Raw genomic sequence first — 22,509 nt, forward strand, 5'->3', positions numbered from 1 at the left:
AGATGGATAGCAGATGGTGTTTTGGGGTGGGAATCTTAAATAACAGACAACAAATTTAAAAACTAGAATCCTTCTGGTTTGGGTTCCCTATTTTCCAAGTTAAAGTCCTTTCTGTATCACAGATTTAGCCTTTGGAGGAGAGTCTTCTCTGATCTTCATACATGTGACCTACAATCCCACAGGGGCTCATACGAAAGCACTAACCCCATCACACATGGGGGGAGAGAACACAGATCAAAAGGAAATGAAGAAAGAAAATCCCAATTCTATCTATCCTAAAAAGTCAACAATCAAGATGAGAGAAATAGAAAAGATTTCTGGGGCGTCTGGGTGGCTCAGTGGTTGAGGATCTGACTGGTTCAAGTCATGATCTAGTGGTTTTTGAGTTCAAGCCCTGCCTTGGGCTCTCTGCTGTCAGTGAAAAGCTCACTTTGGATCCTCTGTCCCCCTTTCTCTCTGCCCCTCCCCTGTTTGTACTCTGTCTCTCTTAAAAAAAAAAAAATGTTTTAAAAAGTATTAAGAAAGAAAAGAAAACAAAAGATTTTCAATATTCTGGGAAGGAAGTTATTTATACCAATTGTCGGTGGCAATTTGGAGAAGCTACAAAATGCTCTGCTTAGCTGATAGGAAGATTATCATCAATGTTAGTACTAACATTTGCTGACAAAGACCAAAATATTTACATCTTTTTCTGAGGGAAGTTTTAAGTATCATGGGGATCTGGAAGTCTCTGCAAGAACTGTACAGGTTAAATATCCATAAGTGACAGGCAAACTTTGAGAATTCAAAATGAACACACCAGACTGCAGCTCCTAAAAGGAGACAATGACTGCCTTACAGACTCTAGAGGGCTAACAGCCCAAGGGATCACTGCCACTCTGGAGCCCAGGGACAGCAGTGTGGGAAACAAACACTATGAACATAAATCGCTACGTGATTATATATCTATTTCAGCCCCTGACTGCTTAGGAAAAAACTGGGGAAATGCTTGTGAGAAATTTTCTTCTAGACAAAAAGGGTGAGACGGGAGGTCCGTATATACCTTCCAAGATGAGCCACTAGTTCTTTTTAACAAGCTAAATTTCAAAAAGCCCTGGAAGTAGATGGTGTGAAATTAAGTTAAACCAACTTATTTTGTGTTTTTTTTGTACACTTTGGTATAAGTGTAGCCTCAGTAAAGAGGTTTATTCCTGACCAACTCCCTCCCCTTTACATGCTGCATTAAGGATGAGCTTCAAGTATAGGATTCACTTCAAGTCTTGATTCACTCTTGGTCTGAGGCCCAAGCACACATATTGTCACAGAGGTTTCCCAGGACAATCACCAGCAAGGATTGTTCCTGAAGAACCACAATGTTCCAACTAAAACCACAGTAGATTCCTGAAGCCTTCCTTCTAGCTGGGTTCGGGATTCTGGAGAATATATATATATATATATATTTGTCTATTTTTTCCACCACTGGACGTATAATTTACTTTCGACTATGGGTCAGGGTGAGTAAGAGAAGCGAAGATGAAATTTTACTCCACATCAAAATTCTATGGACATTTTGTGTTTCAGATTGTCAAATTGTGGTTTTCTATAATACTCATTTTTTAATAAAAATGTCAACAACAAAAAACAACTGAATTGTGGTTTTCTAAAGTTTCACTGAGAAACTCAACTCCCTAATTTAGGATACAAAGCTAAATGGTATCTTTTGTGCGTCCTAAGGGATGTATGGGGTACACTGTACAGGGTACCACTGTTCCATCTGGTACAGATGGTTCAAAGACTCTTATTCAGTAAAAAGTAATAAATGTGGACAATGGTAATGAAACAGATGCACTGCATCTATAGTATTTTGTTAACTTTATATTATGCCCCTCACCTGTAGTTATTCAACTGTTCATGAACCCTAGATCAAAAATAACTTTATCTTTAAAAAAAGGGAAAAAAAGGAATAACTTTATCTTCCCAAGAAGTACACTCATCTTTTCCAAATATCTTTATAGAATTCATGTACAGTTTGGGGCCAGAGAAAGAAAGACCCTTCCATGCACAGTTGCCCCTGGTGTAACAAGAAAGATGGTGTCATTTTGAAAATAACATGCTCTCTTGATCCTTGTGGCCAAGAATTCACAGTATGCTGCACATTAATAAAAAACAAAAACCAAAAAACAAAAAACAACAAACTCTTAGAAACTTTCAAATCCTTTCAGCTCTTTTTCAGCCTCAATCTAATCAAGCCTATAGAGAAAGGCAAATCGTCTTTTGGTGCAGGATGTTTTCTAATTTACCAGAACCTGGTTTGCCTTGGTTCTGAGTTTAGAAATTTCATCTAGCAAGTTACTTTCCTTTAAAAACTCCAGCAAACAGGGGCGCCTGGGTGGCGCAGTCGGTTAAGCGTCCGACTTCAGTCAGGTCACGATCTCACGGCCTTGTGAGTTCGAGCCCCGCGTCAGGCTCTGGGCTGATGGCTCGGAGCCCGGAGCCTGTTTCCGATGCTGTGTCTCCCTCTCTCTCTGCCCCTCCCCCGTTCATGCTCTGTCTCTCTCTGTCCCAAAAAAATAAATAAAAAACGTTAAAATGGTTTTAAAAAATCGGAAAAAGAAGAGTATTTAAAAAAAAAAAACAACAAAAAACTCCAGCAAACAATGCATTTTACCTATTTCTTTAAGTATATAGCTCCATTTATTGTTTATGAATTCAAACTTTTGCTCTGCAGTAAATTCCACGTTCTTATTAAGGTATGCCTGAACAATATTCTGTGTCTGGTTCCTAGTGCCCAGTGTTAACTGTGATGCCACAAAGGAAGCTAGATAAAGGAAGCTGGGACAGCATCAGGAGGAGACTCAGCCGATAAAATAGAACATTCCAAATGGCAGTAAAAATTTTTCCTTACCGCTTGCTGGCAGTTCATTCCAAGGTTCCCTTTTTCCCCACGAACTACTTTCATTAGACAATGCAGAGTTCGCCCTTTTCGATGTAATCCAGAACAGTGGTGTTCGATCTCGCCCCGACAGCTCAGGATGATCTCGGGGCTCAAAGAAAAGTCTTCCATCAACATGCGCCGGTAATCTAACATCTCCCCCTGGCACTCACTGCTCACTTGTCGTCCTAAGTTAGGATTTAAGTCACGACATTATGGATGGTGCGCATTACAATCAGATATCACCACACATAAAAGTACATGTTTTCCTCTAGAATACCAGTTATGCTATTAGCTAGACTGAAAAGCTTAGGATATAGCAAGCATCAGCATAAAATGAGTTTGAGACTTCAGAGACTAGGGTTTATCTTGACAGTATTCTGCATTATACAGATTTTATACTACTAAACTAATAATGGAAATGCTGTGCCGATGGCAGTCTTATTTTTTTTTATTAAAAAAATTTTTTTAATACTTATTTTTGAAGGAGATAGAGACAGAGTGCAAGTGGGGGTGGGGCAGAGAGAGAAGGAGACACAGAATCCAAAGCAGACTCCGGGCTCTGAGCTGTCAGCAGAGAACCTGACGTGGGGCTCGAACCCACAAACTGTGAGATCATGACGTGAGCCAAAGTTGGACACTTAACTGACTGAACCACCCAGGCTCTCCATCGAAGTCTTATTAATAAGGTAACTTTTAGAGTAACAATGAAAGCTAAGAACAACCCCTACTGGTATGCACAGTTAAAGCCTGTGGAAAAGACTACACTTCAAATATTCACTACAGCCTCTTCAGCCCCCTTCGTTGAGCTAAAAAATGCCAACTGGGAAATCTTAAGGAAGTTTTTTAAAAAACAGCTTTAATGAGGTGTAATTAAGATAAACTGTATTTTTAGAGCGTACAATTGGAGAAGTTTGACATATGTATACGTTGTTCAAGCCATCACCACAACGAAGATATTGAACATATCCACCAACTCCAAAAGCTTTTCTTATGGTCTTTGAGAATCTCTCCCTCCCTCTCCACCTAAGCCCCTCCCCTATCAACTACTGATCTGCTTTCTGTGACGACAGACTAGTTTACTAGTTTCTACTTTTTAGAAGTTGATATAAACAGAGTCAGACAGTACAGACTCTTTTTTTGTCTAACTTCTTTCACTCAGCAAAACTATTTTTAGATTCATCCATGTATCAACAGCACATTCCTTTTTATTTTTAAGTAACATTATTTCATGACATGGCCAGACTACAATTTCCTTATTCCTTCAAATGTTGTTGGACATTTGGGTCACTGCCAGTTTTGGGCTATTACAAATAAAGCTGTTATGAGCACTCAATTGTAAGAGTTTATATGGATATATGCCTTCATATCTCTTGGGCACATGGCTGGGTCATATGGTAGATGTGTGCTTAACTTTTAAGAATTTGGCAAACTATTTTCCAAAACTGTTGTACTATGTTAAATTCCATCAGAAGCATTAGATAGTCCAGTTCCTCCAAATTCTCACTAACACGTAATATGGTCAGTCTTTTTAATAGTATGCATTTGGTGTAATTTTTCTGAATTATTGCACATAGCCTTTGGCAGTGTATTTACTGAGTCTTCCTGTGTTTCTTATTAATCTGCAGTTTAAGAATATTAACTTTGGGGCGCCTGGGTGGCGCAGTCGGTTAAGCGTCCGACTTCAGCCAGGTCACGATCTCGCGGTCCGTGAGTTCGAGCCCCGCGTCGGGCTCTGGGCTGATGGCTCAGAGCCTGGAGCCTGTTTCCGATACTGTGTCTCCCTCTCTCTCTGCCCCTCCCCCGTTCATGCTCTGTCTCTCTCTGTCCCAAAAATAAATAAACGTTGAAAAAAAAAATTAAAAAAAAAAAAAAAGAATATTAACTTTTATGAATACCAAAATTAGATTATACTATGCATACTGTTTCACAATATTCTTATACTACTCAATAATCTCTACCTTTCCATTTTAGGACAATCTCATCTAATATCCACACCATAATCAACAATCTCCGTTTATCTCCAAAATGTCCTTTATTTGGTATTCAACCCAAGACCATGCATTGTCCCAGGTTGCTATTCCATGGCTTTGAAGCTTAGGACTTTTTCACTATCCAGATATGGGAAAAAAAAAAAAAAAAATCACCAAAAAGTTCCGAGTTTTATTTAATGATTGATTTTTCCCCTTATCTTTTCAATCACTAACCAACTGTCTCAGCATCATTTATTTAATAAGAGCTAGGAATTTAATTTTTACAGCTTACAGCCAATATTCAGAAAGACAACCCTCATCTTCTATACGACCTTCTTGGTTCCTTTTCAGGGGATGACTTTTGGACTCAACAGACCATGAGTGTGGTTCTAAGGGGTCAATCCCTTCTTCTTTTACTGCTTAGTTTCTTTATTATTATTATTTTATTTATTTATTTTTTTAGAGAGAGAGAGTGTGAGTGGGGGAAAGGGGCAGAGTGAGAGACAGAATCTTAAGCAGGCTCCATGCTCAGTGCAGAGCCTGATGTGGGGCTCAGTTCTATGACCTTGGGATCATGACCTGAGCTGAAGTCAAGAGTTGGAAGTTCAACTGATTGAGCCACCCAGGCACCCCTACTGTTCAGTTTCTTAGTATCATCGATGTTGTAACAATAACAGTACCTATCACTTATTGAATGTTAAGTGCTATTCCAAATAACCTCATTCAATCTTCATAAGAACCCACCATAAATATTATTTATGTTTTTTGGATAAGAAAAATGAGTTTGTGGGGAACCCGGGTGGCTCAGTCAGTTAAGCGTCTGACTTCGACTCAGGTCATGATCTTGCAGTGAGTTAGAGCCCCACATCGGGCTTGATGCTGATCCTCTGTCCCTCTCGCTCTGCCCCTCCCCAACTTGCGCTCCCTCAAAAAAAAAAAAAAAAAATCTTAAAAGAGAAAAAGAAAAATGAGTTTGGGAGAGATTAAGAAATATTAACAGTGGTCACTTAGCCATTAATTTAAATTTGGTGACAGAGCCATTAATTTAAAGCCATGCCTCTCTGACCCAAAGCTCATACGCTAAATTACTATGCTATGACTCTCCTAAGAATGTTGAATATGCATTTTAAAAATTAAACTATTTGAGGGGCGCCTGGGTGGCTCAGTCGGTTAAGCGTCCGACTTCGGCTCAGGTCATGATCTCGTGGTCCGTGAGTTCGAGCCCCGCGTCAGGCTCTGTGCTGACAGCTCAGAGCCTGGAGCCTGTTTCAGATTCTGTGTCTCCCTCCCTCTCTGACCCTCCCCTATTCATGCTTTGTCTCTCTCTGTCTCAAAAATAAACATTAAAAAAAATAAAAAAATTAAAATTAAACTATTTGGATTTGGGACATATACCTTAAAATAAAAAAAGCTGGCATGTAAAGAAAAACAAAATTGGCAATTATTGAGCTAAGAGAAAGAGGCCTTTAATAAGGCTTAGGGATACTAAGCCTTCAGCTCCAGGAGTTATGCTTGCAAACAAAGGCTCCTGAGTCACAAGGCACATGTAAACTCAGAAGGGCAAATACAGGAGGAAATTAACATTTACATGTACAAGAGACGCTAGAATGTGAATCCAAAAGGAATGAAAAGGAGAAAAAGAAATTAATTCTTACCTCTATGCACAGCTGACTCCAGACACATCAGAAGGTAGGAGAGCCTTGCTTCCCGAGACCGTGGAAGGTTCTCCACATTACACCGGTATTTCTTCAAGTCACTCTTACAGGATTTGGCCAACGAATAACTGACTTTATAATCCTGGGCAATCAGCTTCTGGCGGGTTGTTAGTGCTTCTCGACACTGAATAAAGAGTGTAGCAAAGAGTAAGACCACTCAGGTGGTTCGGCTGCTCACACATACAAGCAGAGGCTCGTGGTCAAGGGTATGTCAACAACTGCAGTTGTTACCAAAATGCCTACCTTTAAGTTTGGCTAAAAGTGAACACAAGTGTGCTGGGGTAAGAGGCAGAGATAAATGGATAGAGAAACCCTTGGAATTCTACAGTGAATTTCTGATTGTTGCTGCAACAGTACCTAAAAACATACTTGGTAGATTCTAATACATTAGCTTGACAAAGTATGCTTTTCCTCTTCAACAATATCCCTAAAGTAAATTTCTCAAGAATCAAAGTGGCAACTGACAGAGCACTCTGTAAGTTACATTCTATGCTTTTAAAATATAATTATTCAATAGTAAATTATATAAGCAACTGAAATGAAACATTTCTTCAGCTGCATATGACAGTAAATGGCAGGAGAGCAAAACCAAGAATAATTATTCTTTTAAAAGTCATAAAAGATTCTTGCATTTATCCAGGAACAGCAGACTAATGGTAATGAGAATGCTTAATGAGACAGCTGCCGAAAAATTAAATAGCTAATTACCTGCAAAGCACATTGGTTTGGTTAGCCTAAACTTCCTGAGTATGTGAGGCTGGCTTCAATGTGACCGTGATACAAAATTCTCCAACTTTACTTCCAAAATTGATTCTCAACTGGCTTCCCGGTATCTAGATATCACAAGGCTTCATTTTCTGGACTTAAGCAAAATATGCTTTGGTTCTCTACTGAAAGCCAAGTGTCTCTCCTCTGAAAAGGGTAAGCTTTATCATTTATATCTTGGTAATGAGTTTATAAGAATATTATTTGAGAGGACTTGAGAAAACTTTTAAGAAATGAATAAAATACTGGTGTATTTCAAAATAATACTGACCTTCTCACTCATGGATTCTTCAAACTTATGGTTAAAGAGGCATTTATACACTCTGCCTTCACCAGCTTGCGTCTGTAAGATGGAACATACACATGATGATGAGGATGATAACAATCAGCTGAGTAGTTATGCTGGGCCCTATCCACAACCTTATACAGAACCTCCTGTTAAATTATTATAATGGTGAGCACTTCTGAACAAATGGCTCAGCCATTTATAACATTTAGTGGCCTTTGGAAGAAAATGGTGATTGCAGGAAAGATGAAAAAAAATTTCCCATGATGCTTGGCTACTGTCCTTTGTTCCCAGATATAATGTTCATCAGGGAACCAAGAGAAGTGTCTTGTCAGTCTCTTCTTACATTATGTTGGAGCCAATAAAACTCATCATCAGTGGCTCTGATGGCTAAAACTGCTTATTCAAAACAGCAGAGGGTGGAAATGTACACAAGTTACTCTCAGTTCTTTGTTGTAAGAATGGAGACTCTTCCATTTCATATGTTAGCAAGTTTTTCTATAAGGTCTGCAGATAGCAATCAAGGATTTCATTTTAAAAGGTAGCCACCTGCTGTTTTGTTTATCTTAGCCCAAAACAAATAACATGTAATATGGTAGTTTTAGCCACGAAATAGGTATGAACAGGATTCCATCAGTCTCTGTTATCCTGGGACCAACTCCACCTTCCCTTTCAGTGCCTTATGTGCACGGGAGAGTGTGTGGTTTATTTTGTTTTGGACTAAAGTATTAAAAAATATTTTAAAGAGAAGAACAGTTTCTGAGCTGACTCACATTTTCACAAAAACGCTCCCGATCATCTCGGCAAGCAAAATATAAATGCCGGTCTAGATGAAAGTCATCTGAGGACAGCTCAGCCACCCGCAGAATGGCTTTCTTGCAGAGTTCAGAGACTTGAATCTTGGGATCTCTCTCTTCGGCTTCCTTCACCAGGCCCTTTTCCAAGCATGATACCACCTCACCTTGTGAATGTGCATCCTAAAACAGCAAGGATACTAATATTGTAAAACTCTCACCACAATGAGTTTCAAATAAACATCATTTGCTTTAAAAAAAAAATTCTCAATTCAATATATAGTTGGCTTATTCACGTTCTGTTGAGAAATCAGGTGGGAACCAACCACCCTGGGAACCAACCACACTGTGGAAGTTACAGAAAATGTCCTCAACAGTCTTCTGTTACAATGGAATACTTGCACGCTACAAATGGAAAGAGAGATCCTGGGAGATTTAAGTATAGTTAAGTTAGCACTAGAAATAGAAACCTGAGGGAGTGCCCGGATGGCTCACTTGGTTAAGTGTCTGACTTCAGCCCAGGTCATGATCTCAGGGCTCGTGAGTGTTGACAGCTCAGAGCCTTGGAACCTGCTTCAGGTTCTATGTCTTCCTCCTTCTTTGTCCCTCCCCAGCTCACACATGAGCTCTGGCTCTCTCTCTCTCAAAAATAAACATTAAAAAAAAGAAACAGAAACCTGAATTCTTTAAGTTTAAAATGTCAGAAAAATTTTAAGAATTTACATTAGCTCCACGTTCTGATTGTGGTTCATGTCAATGTTGAAATAACACTGCAGAAATCTCTGTTCGTCTACCTCAAAGGTGAGGTATTTCCCCAATAGTCAAGTTGGAAAAAAAAAAAAAAAAAAAAAGCAAACCACAAAATCCACTGAGAAAAGATGTTACAGAGACCCTCCTTCTCATTTTTCTACTCTATACTGTCCACAAAGACCCCAATATGTACAATTTATTGTGTAAATACTCACTTTGATGTTTTGGATTTATCCTAATGAGATTACCACCCTTTATACAAACTGCTTTTGAGAGCTCTCCTAAAGCCATCCAATTATCTTTAATTGTGCATTGCATCATCCCCATGGCAACCACAAGCATCCATTCACTAAAAATATGAGAAATTTCCCCTATATATTTTTTATTCAGGAGTCCTAATCTGCTGTACTCTGAAGATATGGCTCAAAAACGTGACAGGTATAACCATAAATACAGCAAACCAAGCAGTAGGAAGTATATGCTATCTTTTATTTATACACACAATCTTGTTAGAGTAAAATACCATATCTATGAAATCATCTGTACATAATAAAACGATTCCTAAAACAAGCAGGGAAGCATCTACTTTAAGCGAAATTTCAATTCAACAAAAAAAAAAATTGTGGGTTTTTTTTTTCTATTTTGTTGTAATGCGATTTGTTCTATATAGCACATTAATTTCTAAATTATTTCCAGAAAAATGTCCAAGTTGTCTCCCATTATACCTGTGGAGAGGGGATAAGAGCTGTGGTACCTCTTGTGCAGAGGAGTAAATACAGGCCTAGAGTTTATCAACTTGTCTTGAGTTGCAGAAGGGAAGGTGCCTAGCTAACAGTCCATCATTTATTTTTCCAAACCTTGGGGTTCTAGGATATTCCTATAATCTGTATGTGGATGTTTTAGATTTTTCCTGAGGAGGGTTCACAGTTTTAATTAAATTTTCAAAAGGTGTACTGACCCAAAAAAGATTTGGAAGCATACTCTACTAGCAGATTTTCATGCCTCCTATTCTCTATCTGTACCTGAACCTTGCTCACTAGCGGTATGATTCTATCCCATGCTTAAAAACCCAAGAGGACCAAGAAGGTTTTTTAAAGAGCACTTCTGAATAGGTAAACAAAACTCCAAGAGACAAGTGACAAAAAGATAAGGACAGAGAGAAAAGTTGACACAAACCCCAGAAATCTGGAATAAGGCTCATTTTTTCTTCCTAAATCATGAGTGATACTCAGGTTTGTCTGACTAGGGCCCATTTAAGCAAGGCCTACATGTTCCACTTTCCAAAGGAGAAACAAACCTATGATAACAAAGGCTTGGCCAGAAACCTCAGTCACTTACTATTCACAGTATATAAAAGATTATTATAAACATGATTTTATTTTATAAAACAAAACAAGATCCTTTACCAAAGTTGAGTAGCCCATTAACTTAATTAGGTGGCTGCTAGCAACTAGGTCTTAATCATATAAACATGAAAATAATAATCTGATAGTCAACTTTTCTCTTTTTTTTTTTGAGAGAGTGAGTGTGTGTGTGTGTGTGTGTGTGTGTGTGTGTGTGTGCGCGGGGAAGGGGCAGAGAGAGAGGGACACAAGAGAATCTCAAGCAGGCTCTGGATGGTCAGCACACAGAGCCCAACACGGGGCTTGAACTCATGAAACCGTGAGATCATGACCTGAGCTGAAATCAAGAGTTGGACGGTTAACCGACTCAGCCACCCAGGCGCCCCCTGAGAGTCAACTCTTGATTTATATTTAGTCTTTAGTCTTGGGTCACAGGGTAAAGAAATGACTTCCGTGTAATGAGTCTTAAGTGTTTCCCTGTATACTCGGGGTTTGTAATGGTTTTAAATGTGCCATCAGTAAGATTATCTATTTAGGGCTGTTATATTTCCTAATGGTTCCATTTGCTTCTTCTTGGATTTAAATAAAGGCAGCAGCATCAGGGTTTAAGACCCCCTAAGGAATCTAAGATTTAATTATAATTATAGCAATTGTAGCACCACATATTGGTACTGGGCTATAACATCATCTCCATTAGAGGTTTTCACTCATCTTAACTTTAGATAGACAATTTTTTCAAATAAAGATATTTCAAGTATTTTTATTGGTTCCCCCAGAGTCTCTGAGCTTTTCAGTCTAGCCCGTTTTACTTTTATAACTGAAATGTATGTAAATATTTGAAAAGAAGACTGTATGGCTAATTCCAGAATAAGAATGAAAGCAAGGGAGGAAAACTGCACAGTGGCACACCATTGACAGGAAAATAAAATTACTTAGGTTAAAAAAGGTTACGTTACTAATATATAGGCTTAACACTGAGTAACAAATGATCTTGCTAATGGACTTAAAATGAAACTTTAAAAGTTCTGTGGTGAGACAAAGGTCTTAAAACTACTGCTAAGTGTCCTGATCAGTTTTTAGCAATTTGATAGGTAGTATCTTTTCTTCCCCATAAACCTTGTCCTTTTTTTTTTTTTTAAACAGAGAAAAATAACATTAATCTCAAAAAGGTAGGGAAGAACTCAGTTTTCATTTCTGCTATAAACCATTCTCTATTTCAATATTTTTGGTGTCTTCTTTGATCTTCCTTACTAGACAAAGAGAGAAAAAGACCGTCCAAACATATTCAAAGTAGTTGGTTAAAAGCAGGGAATGATAAAATTATTTAACTACTGAATGAAAAGTCTAAAAGTAGTAATAATGTGGCACATTTCCTTAATTAAGTTCCTATAATGGATGATACACCGTACTTTTTCTTCAGATGATCTGCCCTTTCATTTTAACTGTGTTTGTTCAGAAAAAAATGTTATTAATATATAGTCTTTGTTGGGGCGTCTGGGTGACTCAGTCAGTTAGGCATCCGACTCTTGATTTCGGCTCGGGTCATGGTCTTTGTGGTTTGTGAGTTCAAGCCCCACATCAGGCTCTGTGCTGACAGCATGGAGCCTGCTTCAGACTCTGTCTCCCTCTCTCTCTTCTCCATCCCTGCTCATGCTCTCTCACTCTCAAAAAATAAACATAAAAAAATCATAATCTTTGTTCTCAAATTTATATATACTAACATTTTGAAAAAAATAATAGTTTTAAAATCATGACTTTTCTATATTCATACAGAGGCAGGGTACAGATTAACCATGACCCCTTTCCTCTGACCATTGGAGGAAGTCAGTTCAAAGCCAGTCACAGAGGAATTTGCAAGCTTCATCGGCAAATATGAAACTGATGAACCTATTTTCTTCTGTGGTCAGAAGCTGATTCATTAATTTTCAGGATAATCTGCATATCTAAATAACTGGCTTCAGAAAAGGAAACTACCATTTAGAAAAGCCAAGAAAGGCTAAAGACCTGCCTCCCTCCTTTTTAAACTTGGTTGCAGTACCAGAGTGGGTTATATAGGAGGGAGCATGCTTTTTCGAGCGCAGGTGTGAATCTATCTTCTTGTCCTCGAAATACAGAAGAAAGTCTTTGATGCTAGGATAGGGATCTGATATAAACAGAAATTCACCTAAGCAGTAGGTATGGCAAAAGATAACCATGACAAAAATGCGCAGCCTGATGACCCATAGAAGTGTTTCTGTTATTTTAACAAAGCTGGGCAAACAGTCCTCACTGTCCTGTCTTTGGGCTCTAGTACTACTGTGTTCTGCGATCGTCTCAGTCACTGAAACTTAATAACTCATATATGCAGTTGAAAGCAGGTTTTATTCTGACAATTCAGATTGCCAGGGGGAGGGAAGCTAAACAGCAACTACCTTGGTGTCAAAAGGAAAAACTACTACAAAGAGACATGAATCGTAATGGTCTACTCTACGGTGTGGACCACTAATCACAAATATGGAAAAGTGTCATCACTGATTCCTAAAAAAATGTGTCTAGGACACTTCTGTGAAGATTTTAAAAAGAGTGAGATATGGAACTGGAAATAATCTCTCACACCCTAAATAAAGGCAGAGGCGCTTCCTGAATAATTAGGGTAGCTTAAGTGCTTTTGTGCCATTTGTAGTCTGCTGGGAAGGAAAAAAGTCTGCCTTCTTGATTAAAACTGGCCTTTCTTTAGCTGCCAAAAGCTGTATGCCAAATTCACAGCACTTTCAAGACTGACTCAGAGGTGCCCTGTGAAAGGGCCAGAGCCCTGTGCTGGTGGGAAGGAAAAGGTATTTGGTGACAGCCAGGTAAGAACCAGCACTAAAAGCTTCCAATGAACTGGTGTGTGCAGCTCTGGCATTCTAACACCAGGCCCCCTTGGTCAGTGACAGAAGCCCGCAAACCACAGGACAATGAACAAATAGAGGGCAAAGCGACAAAGGGGTTTTATTTTCTATCATATTTCCTAAAGAGCAGATTAATGAGCAGTGGCAATTAATAGCTGATGCCAGACATATGCCTCAGACCACCTCTCCCTCGGCAGCTGTTACTTCTCAGGAGTTTCCTTCATTTTGCTGAGCCAACAAATTCAGAATAAACCTGGCCAAACCTCCATTATGACCTCCTGGACAACAGATTCATAGGAACAAAAGGAAGACCAGATAGATATAATTAAGAAAGAAGAAATTAGCTAGGTAGTTATTTTCTTTCCTATCTTTACTAAAACTAGTTCTTTTGAGAGAAAGATAACAACAGATCACATTTATAGAGTACCTTTCTTGTCAGAAGCCCAAAGTACCTTTATGTACCTTAAACTTTTCTAATATTTAAATATCTTCTTTTGTAGCAGTGTGCTTACTAAGTAATTTTTTTTTTTATAGCAGCAATAAGGTATTTGCAGAGAAAGGTTAGAAAATTCAAGTCTCTTCTAATCCAACCACTTTGCCCACAGACGACAAAATGCTCTGGCAAGGAACAATACAGGTACCCGGCAAGTGGTTTAGTATTTTGAAGATGACACTACTCTTGGCTGATATTAATTCCTCTGCTTCCCCATACTGAAACACAAACAAACAAAATGCATTCACAGGTTAACGAGTCTTAGATCTGAGGGCTGTCTGGACCTCTACTTCAAGGCCACCTCCAGCCCTAAATTTTTCCCATGCCAGTTATACAACACTTTACATTCATCAAGTTTGCAGGACCCCTTTGGTGAAGCCAGTATAGTAGATACCTTTTCTCCAAGCCGAATACTGCCACATTTCAGAATGTTGATGTCATTTTTGCAGTCATCCATGAAGCCACAGATTAGACGGTAATCACTGAAAATGATGGCCGTCATCTTGGTGATGTATTGGTGACACTGGTATTCAGTGATATTGCCTCGGTGATCCACCAAGCAGGAAACCAAGTAACCTTTTCCAACTGGTTCATCAGCACATTCTTTAATCTGCTCCAAAGAAAGTGGCTGTTTTACACAAGTATTTTATTTTCCTATCATGTAAGTTTTATAAGAGAGAGAATGTGTGATCTTTTCTTATTGACTTCCCATCTCTGTATTTGGGAGAAAAAGAGGAAAACACTTAGAAATACATTTATTTTAAAGAAAATAGTGGCGGGCATATACAGATCGTTGTACTCTCTAGGAAATACCCGCTAAATGTGTTTTGCAAGAAATTTTTACAATTTCAGCTTTATTGAGATATAAATAAAAAGAGCTTCTAACATCTACAGCTTCAGAATGGCTGTACTGAAAAGTTCCTTTATCCAAGCAAAGAAGGCAATGGACAGTGAGATTAATCTGGGAAACAGGTCTGGAAAACAGGTGCAGAAGTGAAGTCTAGGACCATGTCCCAAGTCAAGCTACACAGCAAACCATTACTGTCAGGGAAACCTAATGGCCAAAAGGAGGGAGGCAGGAAGGCATAATATTACTTCTTGACATGACATTAATGAGTTCTGAATTAACTGTGGATTTGGACATGTGTTTTTGAACTTTAGTAGAGTCCCAGCTTCGCCACTGTGGTCTGGAACACAAACATGTTTAAAATGATGCTCAGTGCAGTCTGGCAAAAAGTCTGAGAAGGGGAAGGCTGCTGCAAATCTAATTTGGGTGGTTTAGACAACATGTTCTAGAGGATCAAGCACAGAGTAATTCCACATGGTTACTGTTCCTGCAAAGTGCATCCCAAACCACAAGCGCTAATGAAGCAAACTAGCCAAAAAATGCTGAAATTCAGTCCTAAAAGAGTAAAATCTACTTATAGGATTGTAAGCTTGAATTATAAAATGGGGAAAGTTGTTTGCAAAAATCCTACTGCATTTGAAGAAATTAAAAACAAACAAAAATGGTAGTTTTGACAAGAGTAAGGGGCCCAAATGTAAATGTTTATTTTTACTATAAATGAGAAGAGAATGTTTTACTGGTTTTTTGAAACCAATAGAGACCATTCTCTACTATCACACTTACCGTAAATATGTATAGAGGGCAAAACAAATACACCACACACACATCATCCTATAGCCCACTAGGTCTCTTCATGTCTAATTCTTGTATCAAATCCAGATCAAGTCAGACACTCTGTTCAAGACAGAAGACTGTTTACTTTTAAAGAAGCAAACTTGAGAATTTAAGTAAATAGTCTCACTCTGGCTTCAAGAGGCAGCAAAGACCTTCAACAATCAAGATGAATGCAACTCTTTCAACTTAACCCTGAGGTTTTTTTTTTGGTTGTTTTTTTTTTTGGAGATGCCTAAAAAAGAGGGTCATGAATGTATTTCCAGGAAAAGGCTTGTTTTGTTTTGAGTAAAACAAAAGTTTCAAAAGTGAAAGGAAGGCATTTGTAATCCAACCAATGAAAAGCCTGTGTAAGAACACAAAACTAGTGGCAGACACCTGGGTTTTAAAACTTAATAAAGTGCAAGAGTTCAATACAGCCCTTATATTGGGCAATCAAGTTTATAAATCTGAAGAAAAGCCAGGAGCACATTTTGAATTGGAGCCCCAATAAGAAAATAAATGTGTATTTAGCTTCAATCGCTTGAGATTTTACTGAAGCACAGAGACTGAGTACCTATTTGTATTTTAGTTCACCACCAGTTACAATAGGGCATGGTGTTTGATTCAGAAGATTATGCTTTCCTTCAGCCATTCCATTGGCTAGAAGTTTAATAAGACAGAAGGAAAATTTCTAAGATTAACAGCAAGAACCGCAATAAATCATCAACATATTTATGAATGGGAGTAAACTCTGAAGTGGCTGGGGAGCAGATTCATAAGGTGCCATTAGAAAAATGCTGCTGTCACTCTGTTTTTGACGTGAAGCAGGAGGGAAGCAGGAGGAAAGCAGGAAGCGAGCAGTATTTGCTTCAACTACAGAGAGTAAATAAGTTTGGTTTGTAATTTGCAGGTATTTTTGTGATGCTGTTTTTCTCCTTGCAAATAGGATTGCAAGAAAGAAGACAGGAGAGAGATGTAGAATAAAACATTTTGTGGGCAATTAGGTTCCTCCTGATTTTAATTTTCCTGATTCCAGTATAATCTCCCTCCTAGGGAGGGATAAATTCCGGTTTTTACTTGAAATCTTTGACAAAACCACAACACCCCAAAAGGTTACAAGAGAACCATCATTACATACCCATTATAAGAAAACCAATTATACGTATATATATCTTTTATAAGCCAGCCAAGAGTGAAATTTTTCTGATGAATATGCAGAGACTCTGGGCAAAATTTCCACAAGGCAATCAAAGTGCTATAAACGGCTAACCATATAGCTAGCTAAGGGACTATGAGGTGTGCAATACTAAAGCCGAAGCCCAATGTTTTCAAAGATACGCTATTCTGTTCTGAAGCCCCAAGGTAACTATGAAGAAGGGTAACTGCTTTAAAAGAATAAAACATATCAGATCCAGTATTAGAAGGTGTGAGGAAGCAAACAGGTTCTAAACAGGGTCCCGTAATGATTTAATTGAGGAACAAAGCTGAGGGCTTATCTGGTTGGAAGAGGGTGGTCCTGCTAAGAACCCTTAGAGCTAAGAAAGTGGTCCTGAATTGAGTCATCAGTAGGGTAGTTCGAGGGCAGATCTAGATGTTGCAAAATGTACAATTATTAACTCTGAGGTGGAAAAACAGCAACTGTTCTTTGTGATTCTTATACTTCAGTATGCAGAAATCTCTGGCTTTTTGAAATTCCTATCACTGATTGCAAAAAATAAAATAAAAATTTCAATACCACAATTTTCACTAATATCATTTGTTGAACCAAGACAGTTGAAAAGTTTCCCCAATTAGCACCCATACAATGCTATACTATTTTCATTATTTTTATACTCAACATCTAACTATAACAACATACACAATCCTTCCACAAACCTTTTTAATGCTAACTCCTATTATTTGAAGCATATGCCTCTGTGGTCCAATTGATCCAAATGTGTAACTCAGAAACGTTGATAAGCCTCTTGGGGAGACCATTTTGATATGCTTCAGACATCAGCAGATTGTAAAAAGTGTGACCGCAGCACTGATGACAGAAGCAGTTGTGTCCTCCATCTGGGGACCAACGGAGCCTGATTTCCAATGTGTCTGAATCAATAGCGTCCTACTGTAACTGTAGGTGAATACAGGAGGCTAGTTATACTCCCCACTGCAGTGGCCTCTCTCAGACCATGTAGATGTGAATTCCAAGAAAAGTAAAGTAACTGAGTCAGTTATTCCTCCTTTAATGACTGGTCTGGTCAACAGATGTAATTTTCTCTTCTAAGCCATTAAATACCCACAAAATTCTGTCACAACCTACCTCTGATATGGTAGATTTGCAAACCTCTCTGGCCACAGATTCAAATTTGGGGTCAGTAGTTAGATTCAGCTTGTAATTCCACAACAACTAGGTATAAGAGAAAAAAAAACAAACAAAACACTGCAGTTAAAATAGTATGAAATTTTCCATCAATGGTTACCGTAAGTGACAAAAGTCCATCACACAGAGTCAGATAAAAGCATATTCAGTTAATGAAAAGGAAAGTAAGAGGGGTGCCTGGCTGGCTCAGTCAGTAGAGCATGCAACTCTTGGTCTTGTGACTTTGAGCCCACGTTGGGTAGAGAGAACTTAAAAAAATTAAATCTTTAAAAAAAAAAAAAGAAAAGATAAAAATGTCATTTTGTTTACAAATAAAAGGAAAAAAAAATGAGGGCACCTGGGTGGCTCAGTTGCTTAAGTGTCCTGCTCTTACTTTTGGTTCAGGTCATGATCTCACAGTTGGTGAGTCTGAGCCCCTCATCAGGCTCTGTGCTGATGGCTTAGAGCCTGCTTGGTTTTCTGTCTCTCTTCTCTGGGCCTCCCCGGTTCACGTAGGCACATGCACACATGCTCTCTCTCTTTAAAAAAATGTGCAGACAAGGGCACCTGGATGGCTCAGTTGGTCCGACTTTAGCTTAGGTCATGATCTCATAGCTCTACTTGAGAGTTCAAGCCCCATGTCGGGCTCTGTGCTGACAGGTCAGAGCCTGGAGCTTGCTTCAGATTCTGTGTCTCCCTCTCTCTCTGCCCCTCCCTGCTCACCCTCTCACTCAAAATAAATAAACATTTAAAAAAATGTGCAGACAAAATAAAATATTACCACTCAGACATACCTGTTTATTTTTTCACTTAAGAACAATTTTTTTTAAGTCAAGAAAAAACTGCAATTAAAATCTCTGGTAAGGTTTTCAGAGAAAACATTAATAAAGTTGTACAAGCTAAATTTTATTAAGCCTGTTAAAAGTATAACCCTGAAGCTCAGATTTGGTATCTTTAGTTGCAGATTTCACAATCCACGGTGCTTTCATAGATCAGTTTTATGAAGGAGAGATGCCCAGAATCTAGTTTCCTTTATTCCTTTAAAATTCCTTTCCTATCTTTATTCCTTTAAAATTGTCCCTTGTCTTGACATATACACCATAAGGTCTACTTTACACAACTGTTTTAACATGTTTTAAACTGCAAAATATCTAAAGCCATTACTGTTCACAGGTGAGGGCTTAATATTACCTTAGCTTTGCAGCTTTACTTAAAATTTTTCTAATATATGATTCATTTTCTGAAAAGTAGCCCAAAGGAGCCCTTATTCTAGGCTCAGCTGGAGAGACAGAGCAGGGACTTTGTAGGATGCTGAAAATGGAGAGATTGGGGGAGGGAGAAGCAGTTCACAAGTCTTTCTCCTATACTCCAAGACTAAACAATGCAATCAATCACTCTCTGATTCACTCAAACATCTGGTTAGCACTTATGATCTACCACACAAGTCTAAACTCAAGGTCTTCATAGGCTATTACAGGAAATAGAAAAAAATGTATGTACTGTTTTAGGAGCTGGGAGTTAAAACAAGAGGAGAAAGACAAAGACTGTCCAGTGGTGGCTACGGTCAATGGCAAAGTACTGCAAGTATTTGATTAACAGCAACACAAGGTACCACAACAGTACAGGGAAGGAGTACCTGAGACTGCTTTGGGGCATTTGGTCCAGTAAAGTTTACCATAGAAAGTGCTATCTAAGATAAGCAGTTATCTTAGATAGACAAGCAGTTGTCTATCTGCTGTCTGAAAGACAAGCAGTTAGCCATAGTAAAGGGGTAAGGAGAAGACTATTTTATTAGGTAAACGAAACAGGATGCACAGAAGCTCACTGAAAGTGATGCAGGGCATGCCAGAGGAACGCGAGTCCAATGGAAGACTGACTCTGGAGAGGCAGCCCAAGGCCAGGTCATAAACCCCTAATAAGCTATGTCTGAGCTCCAACCTGAGAATAACAGGGAGTCACTAAAGGGAAAGGGAATGACATGACCAGATCTGCTTTTTAGAAGGAGAACAGTCTTATATAACCTGTGTTAGGAACAATACAGAAATAAGCAGTTAATTCTGTATAGGAGTACTAAAGAAAATTTTGTGAATAAATAAAACATGAAAAACGAGTGGGATTTCTGCTCCTCTTCTGGCAAAAAAAAAAAAAAAAAAAAAAAGCCAGCAAAAAGCTCTAATCTCTTGACTCTCATCAATAAGTGAGTTTTTAGAAAAAAAAGGAGTAGAATCTGGCCACCATCTATAACAAAATCTCTAAGAGGACGAACTTCTGCCTTGTTCAGCACAGTGTATGCCAAGTGCCCTGAAGAGGGAATGATGGAACACATAGGTATCAACAAATATTTGTTTAGTAGACATACAAAAGAACAAACTTATACCATTATGAGTGACAAGTTCAAACAACAGGACATATGAGGCCAAACTGAGAAGGGGTATAACAGAAGCTTAGCTCTAACTGAAGAAATCTTGGGCCTCCTGGTTCCTCACAAGCAAAGATGAATCCAGTGAATCAAAAGACAAGGTCAGAATTTAGACAAACACATTTTACAATTATCTATTAATTCAGTCCGTACTACTTGGTCATTAAATTTTATATTTTAAAATTAAAGCAACATTCTTCTTTTAAAATTAAGAACATTCTAATATTCTGTATGTATATCTAACCAAAGATAGATTAAAAATTTACCTCCTTATTGAGTGACTTGTAGCTGACTCAATGCCATTTCTTTCAGAAAGAAAGAAAGAATGAGAAAGAGGGAAAGAAAGAAAGAAAGAAAGAAAGAAAGAAAGAAAGAAAGAAAGAAAGAAAGAGAGAAAGAGAAAGAAGAAAACAGAAAGACAAGGAGAGGAAGGAAGGAAGGAAGGAAGGAAGGAAGGAAGGAAGGAAGGAAGAAGCAAGCAAGAAAAGCTGTCTGATAGCTCAAGGACTTAAAGTAAACAGCAAGAAATGACAGAAAAATTATAAAATACAAACCACAGATTGCTTCCTTACTTCTATGCAAACTCAGATGTCCTATGATGGGCTACAAACTGATTTTTTGTCAAAGCCATTTAAATAATCACTTAGATCTTCTGAAATGTCTTTAACTTTTAATTTGGCACCCCTCATCCTTTATTTTTCTTTCTTTTACTTTGAGATAGAATTCACATACTATAAAAGCCACCACTTTACAGTGTACAATTCAGTGGCTTTCAGTGTATTCAGAGGTGGTACAACATCACCATTTTCTAATTCTAGGACATGCCCATCACCCCAAACAGAAACCCTACACTCACTTTGTCACTCCTCGTCCTTCCTGCTCCCATTCTTTGGCAACCATTAATCTATTTCCTGCTCTTTTATATTTTAAAGTTTATTTATTGGGGCACCTGGGTGGCTCTATCAGTTGAGCATGACTCTGGCTTACATCATGATCTCATGGTTCAATGAGATTGAGTTCAATCCCCACAAGGGACTTGCTACTGTCAGCACGAAACCCACTTTTGGATCCTCTGTCCCCACCCCCCTCTCTCTCTGCCCCTCCCTTACTCGTGTTCTTTCAACGTTTTTTTTGTTTTGTTTTGTTTTTTTTGGTTTTTTTGGGGGGGACAGAGAGAGACAGAGCATGAACGGGGGAGGGGCAGAGAGAGAGGGAGACACAGAATCGGAAACAGGCTCCAGGCTCTGAGCCATCAGCCCAGAGCCCGACGTGGGGCTCGAACTCACGGACCGCGAGATCGTGACCTGGCTGAAGTCGGACGCTTAACCGACTGTGCCACCCAGGCGCCCCTCGTGCTCTTTCAAAAAGAAACAAACATTTAGAAAAAAAAGTTAATTTATTTGGGGGGGGGAGGGGCAGAGAGAGATGGGGGGGTGGGATAGAGAGAATCCCAAGCAGGTTCCAACCTGTCAGCACAGAGCCCGCCTTGGGGCATGAACCTACGAATGGTGAGATAAGGACCTGAGCCCAAATCAAGAGTCATTTAACCAAATGAACCACCCAGGCACCCCCTGCTCTTTTATTTTTAACATGACCTAGTAATGATTATTACTCTAAGTAGAAAGGGAATTCGGGGGCGCCTGGGTGGCTCAGTCGGTTAAGTGTCCGACTTCAGCCCAGGTCACGATCTCGCGGTCTGTGAGTTCGAGCCCCGCGTCGGGCTCTGGGCTGATGGCTCAGAGCCTGGAGCCTGCTTCCGATTCTGTGTCTCCCTCTCTCTCTGCCCCTCCCCCATTCATGCTTTGTCTCTCTCTGTCTCAAAAATAAATAAAACGTTAAAAAAATTTTTTTTTAATTAATAAAAAATAAAAAAAAAGAAAGGGAATTCAGCACATGAAGCCACCAGTATCTTTTCCTCTAGAAAACACACATTGCACACTTCATTACTGACAGTGGATTACTCATACCATACTTGATAAATGTCTTCTCCTGAGTGGTTATAATCAACTAAGAAAAATAAGTGCAACTGACCTAATAAGTGCTATCAGTTAGCAGAATGCATTTCAGCTTCAACTTTCTTAAACATAAGATGTTCACTTTTAATTCATCTACATACCCATCTCCCTCACCCAGACACATATTGAGTAACTGCTATGATCTGGAATCCAGCTAGGTGACAAAATTGAGAA

At 38.8% G+C, this 22,509-nt stretch overlaps 1 protein-coding gene across 2 annotated transcripts in view; it reads right to left on the reverse strand.

Annotated features, from left to right (window-relative positions):
- Positions 1-22,509, reverse strand: part of GLG1 (golgi glycoprotein 1) — a 150,549-nt gene that overhangs the window by 33,164 nt on the left and 94,876 nt on the right. For both annotated transcript variants that reach the window (XM_043599673.1, XM_043599672.1), the window contains exons 3-8: positions 17,863-17,949; positions 14,295-14,510; positions 8,424-8,627; positions 7,636-7,707; positions 6,540-6,723; positions 2,885-3,099 (exon numbers count right to left, since the gene is read on the reverse strand). In XM_043599673.1, coding sequence (XP_043455608.1) covers positions 2,885-3,099; positions 6,540-6,723; positions 7,636-7,707; positions 8,424-8,627; positions 14,295-14,510; positions 17,863-17,949 — 978 coding nt within the window. The remainder of the gene's footprint in view (positions 1-2,884; positions 3,100-6,539; positions 6,724-7,635; positions 7,708-8,423; positions 8,628-14,294; positions 14,511-17,862; positions 17,950-22,509) is intronic.

Source organism: Prionailurus bengalensis, chromosome E2 (genome assembly GCF_016509475.1).
Source record: "Prionailurus bengalensis isolate Pbe53 chromosome E2, Fcat_Pben_1.1_paternal_pri, whole genome shotgun sequence".
Lineage (NCBI taxonomy): Eukaryota > Metazoa > Chordata > Mammalia > Carnivora > Felidae > Prionailurus > Prionailurus bengalensis.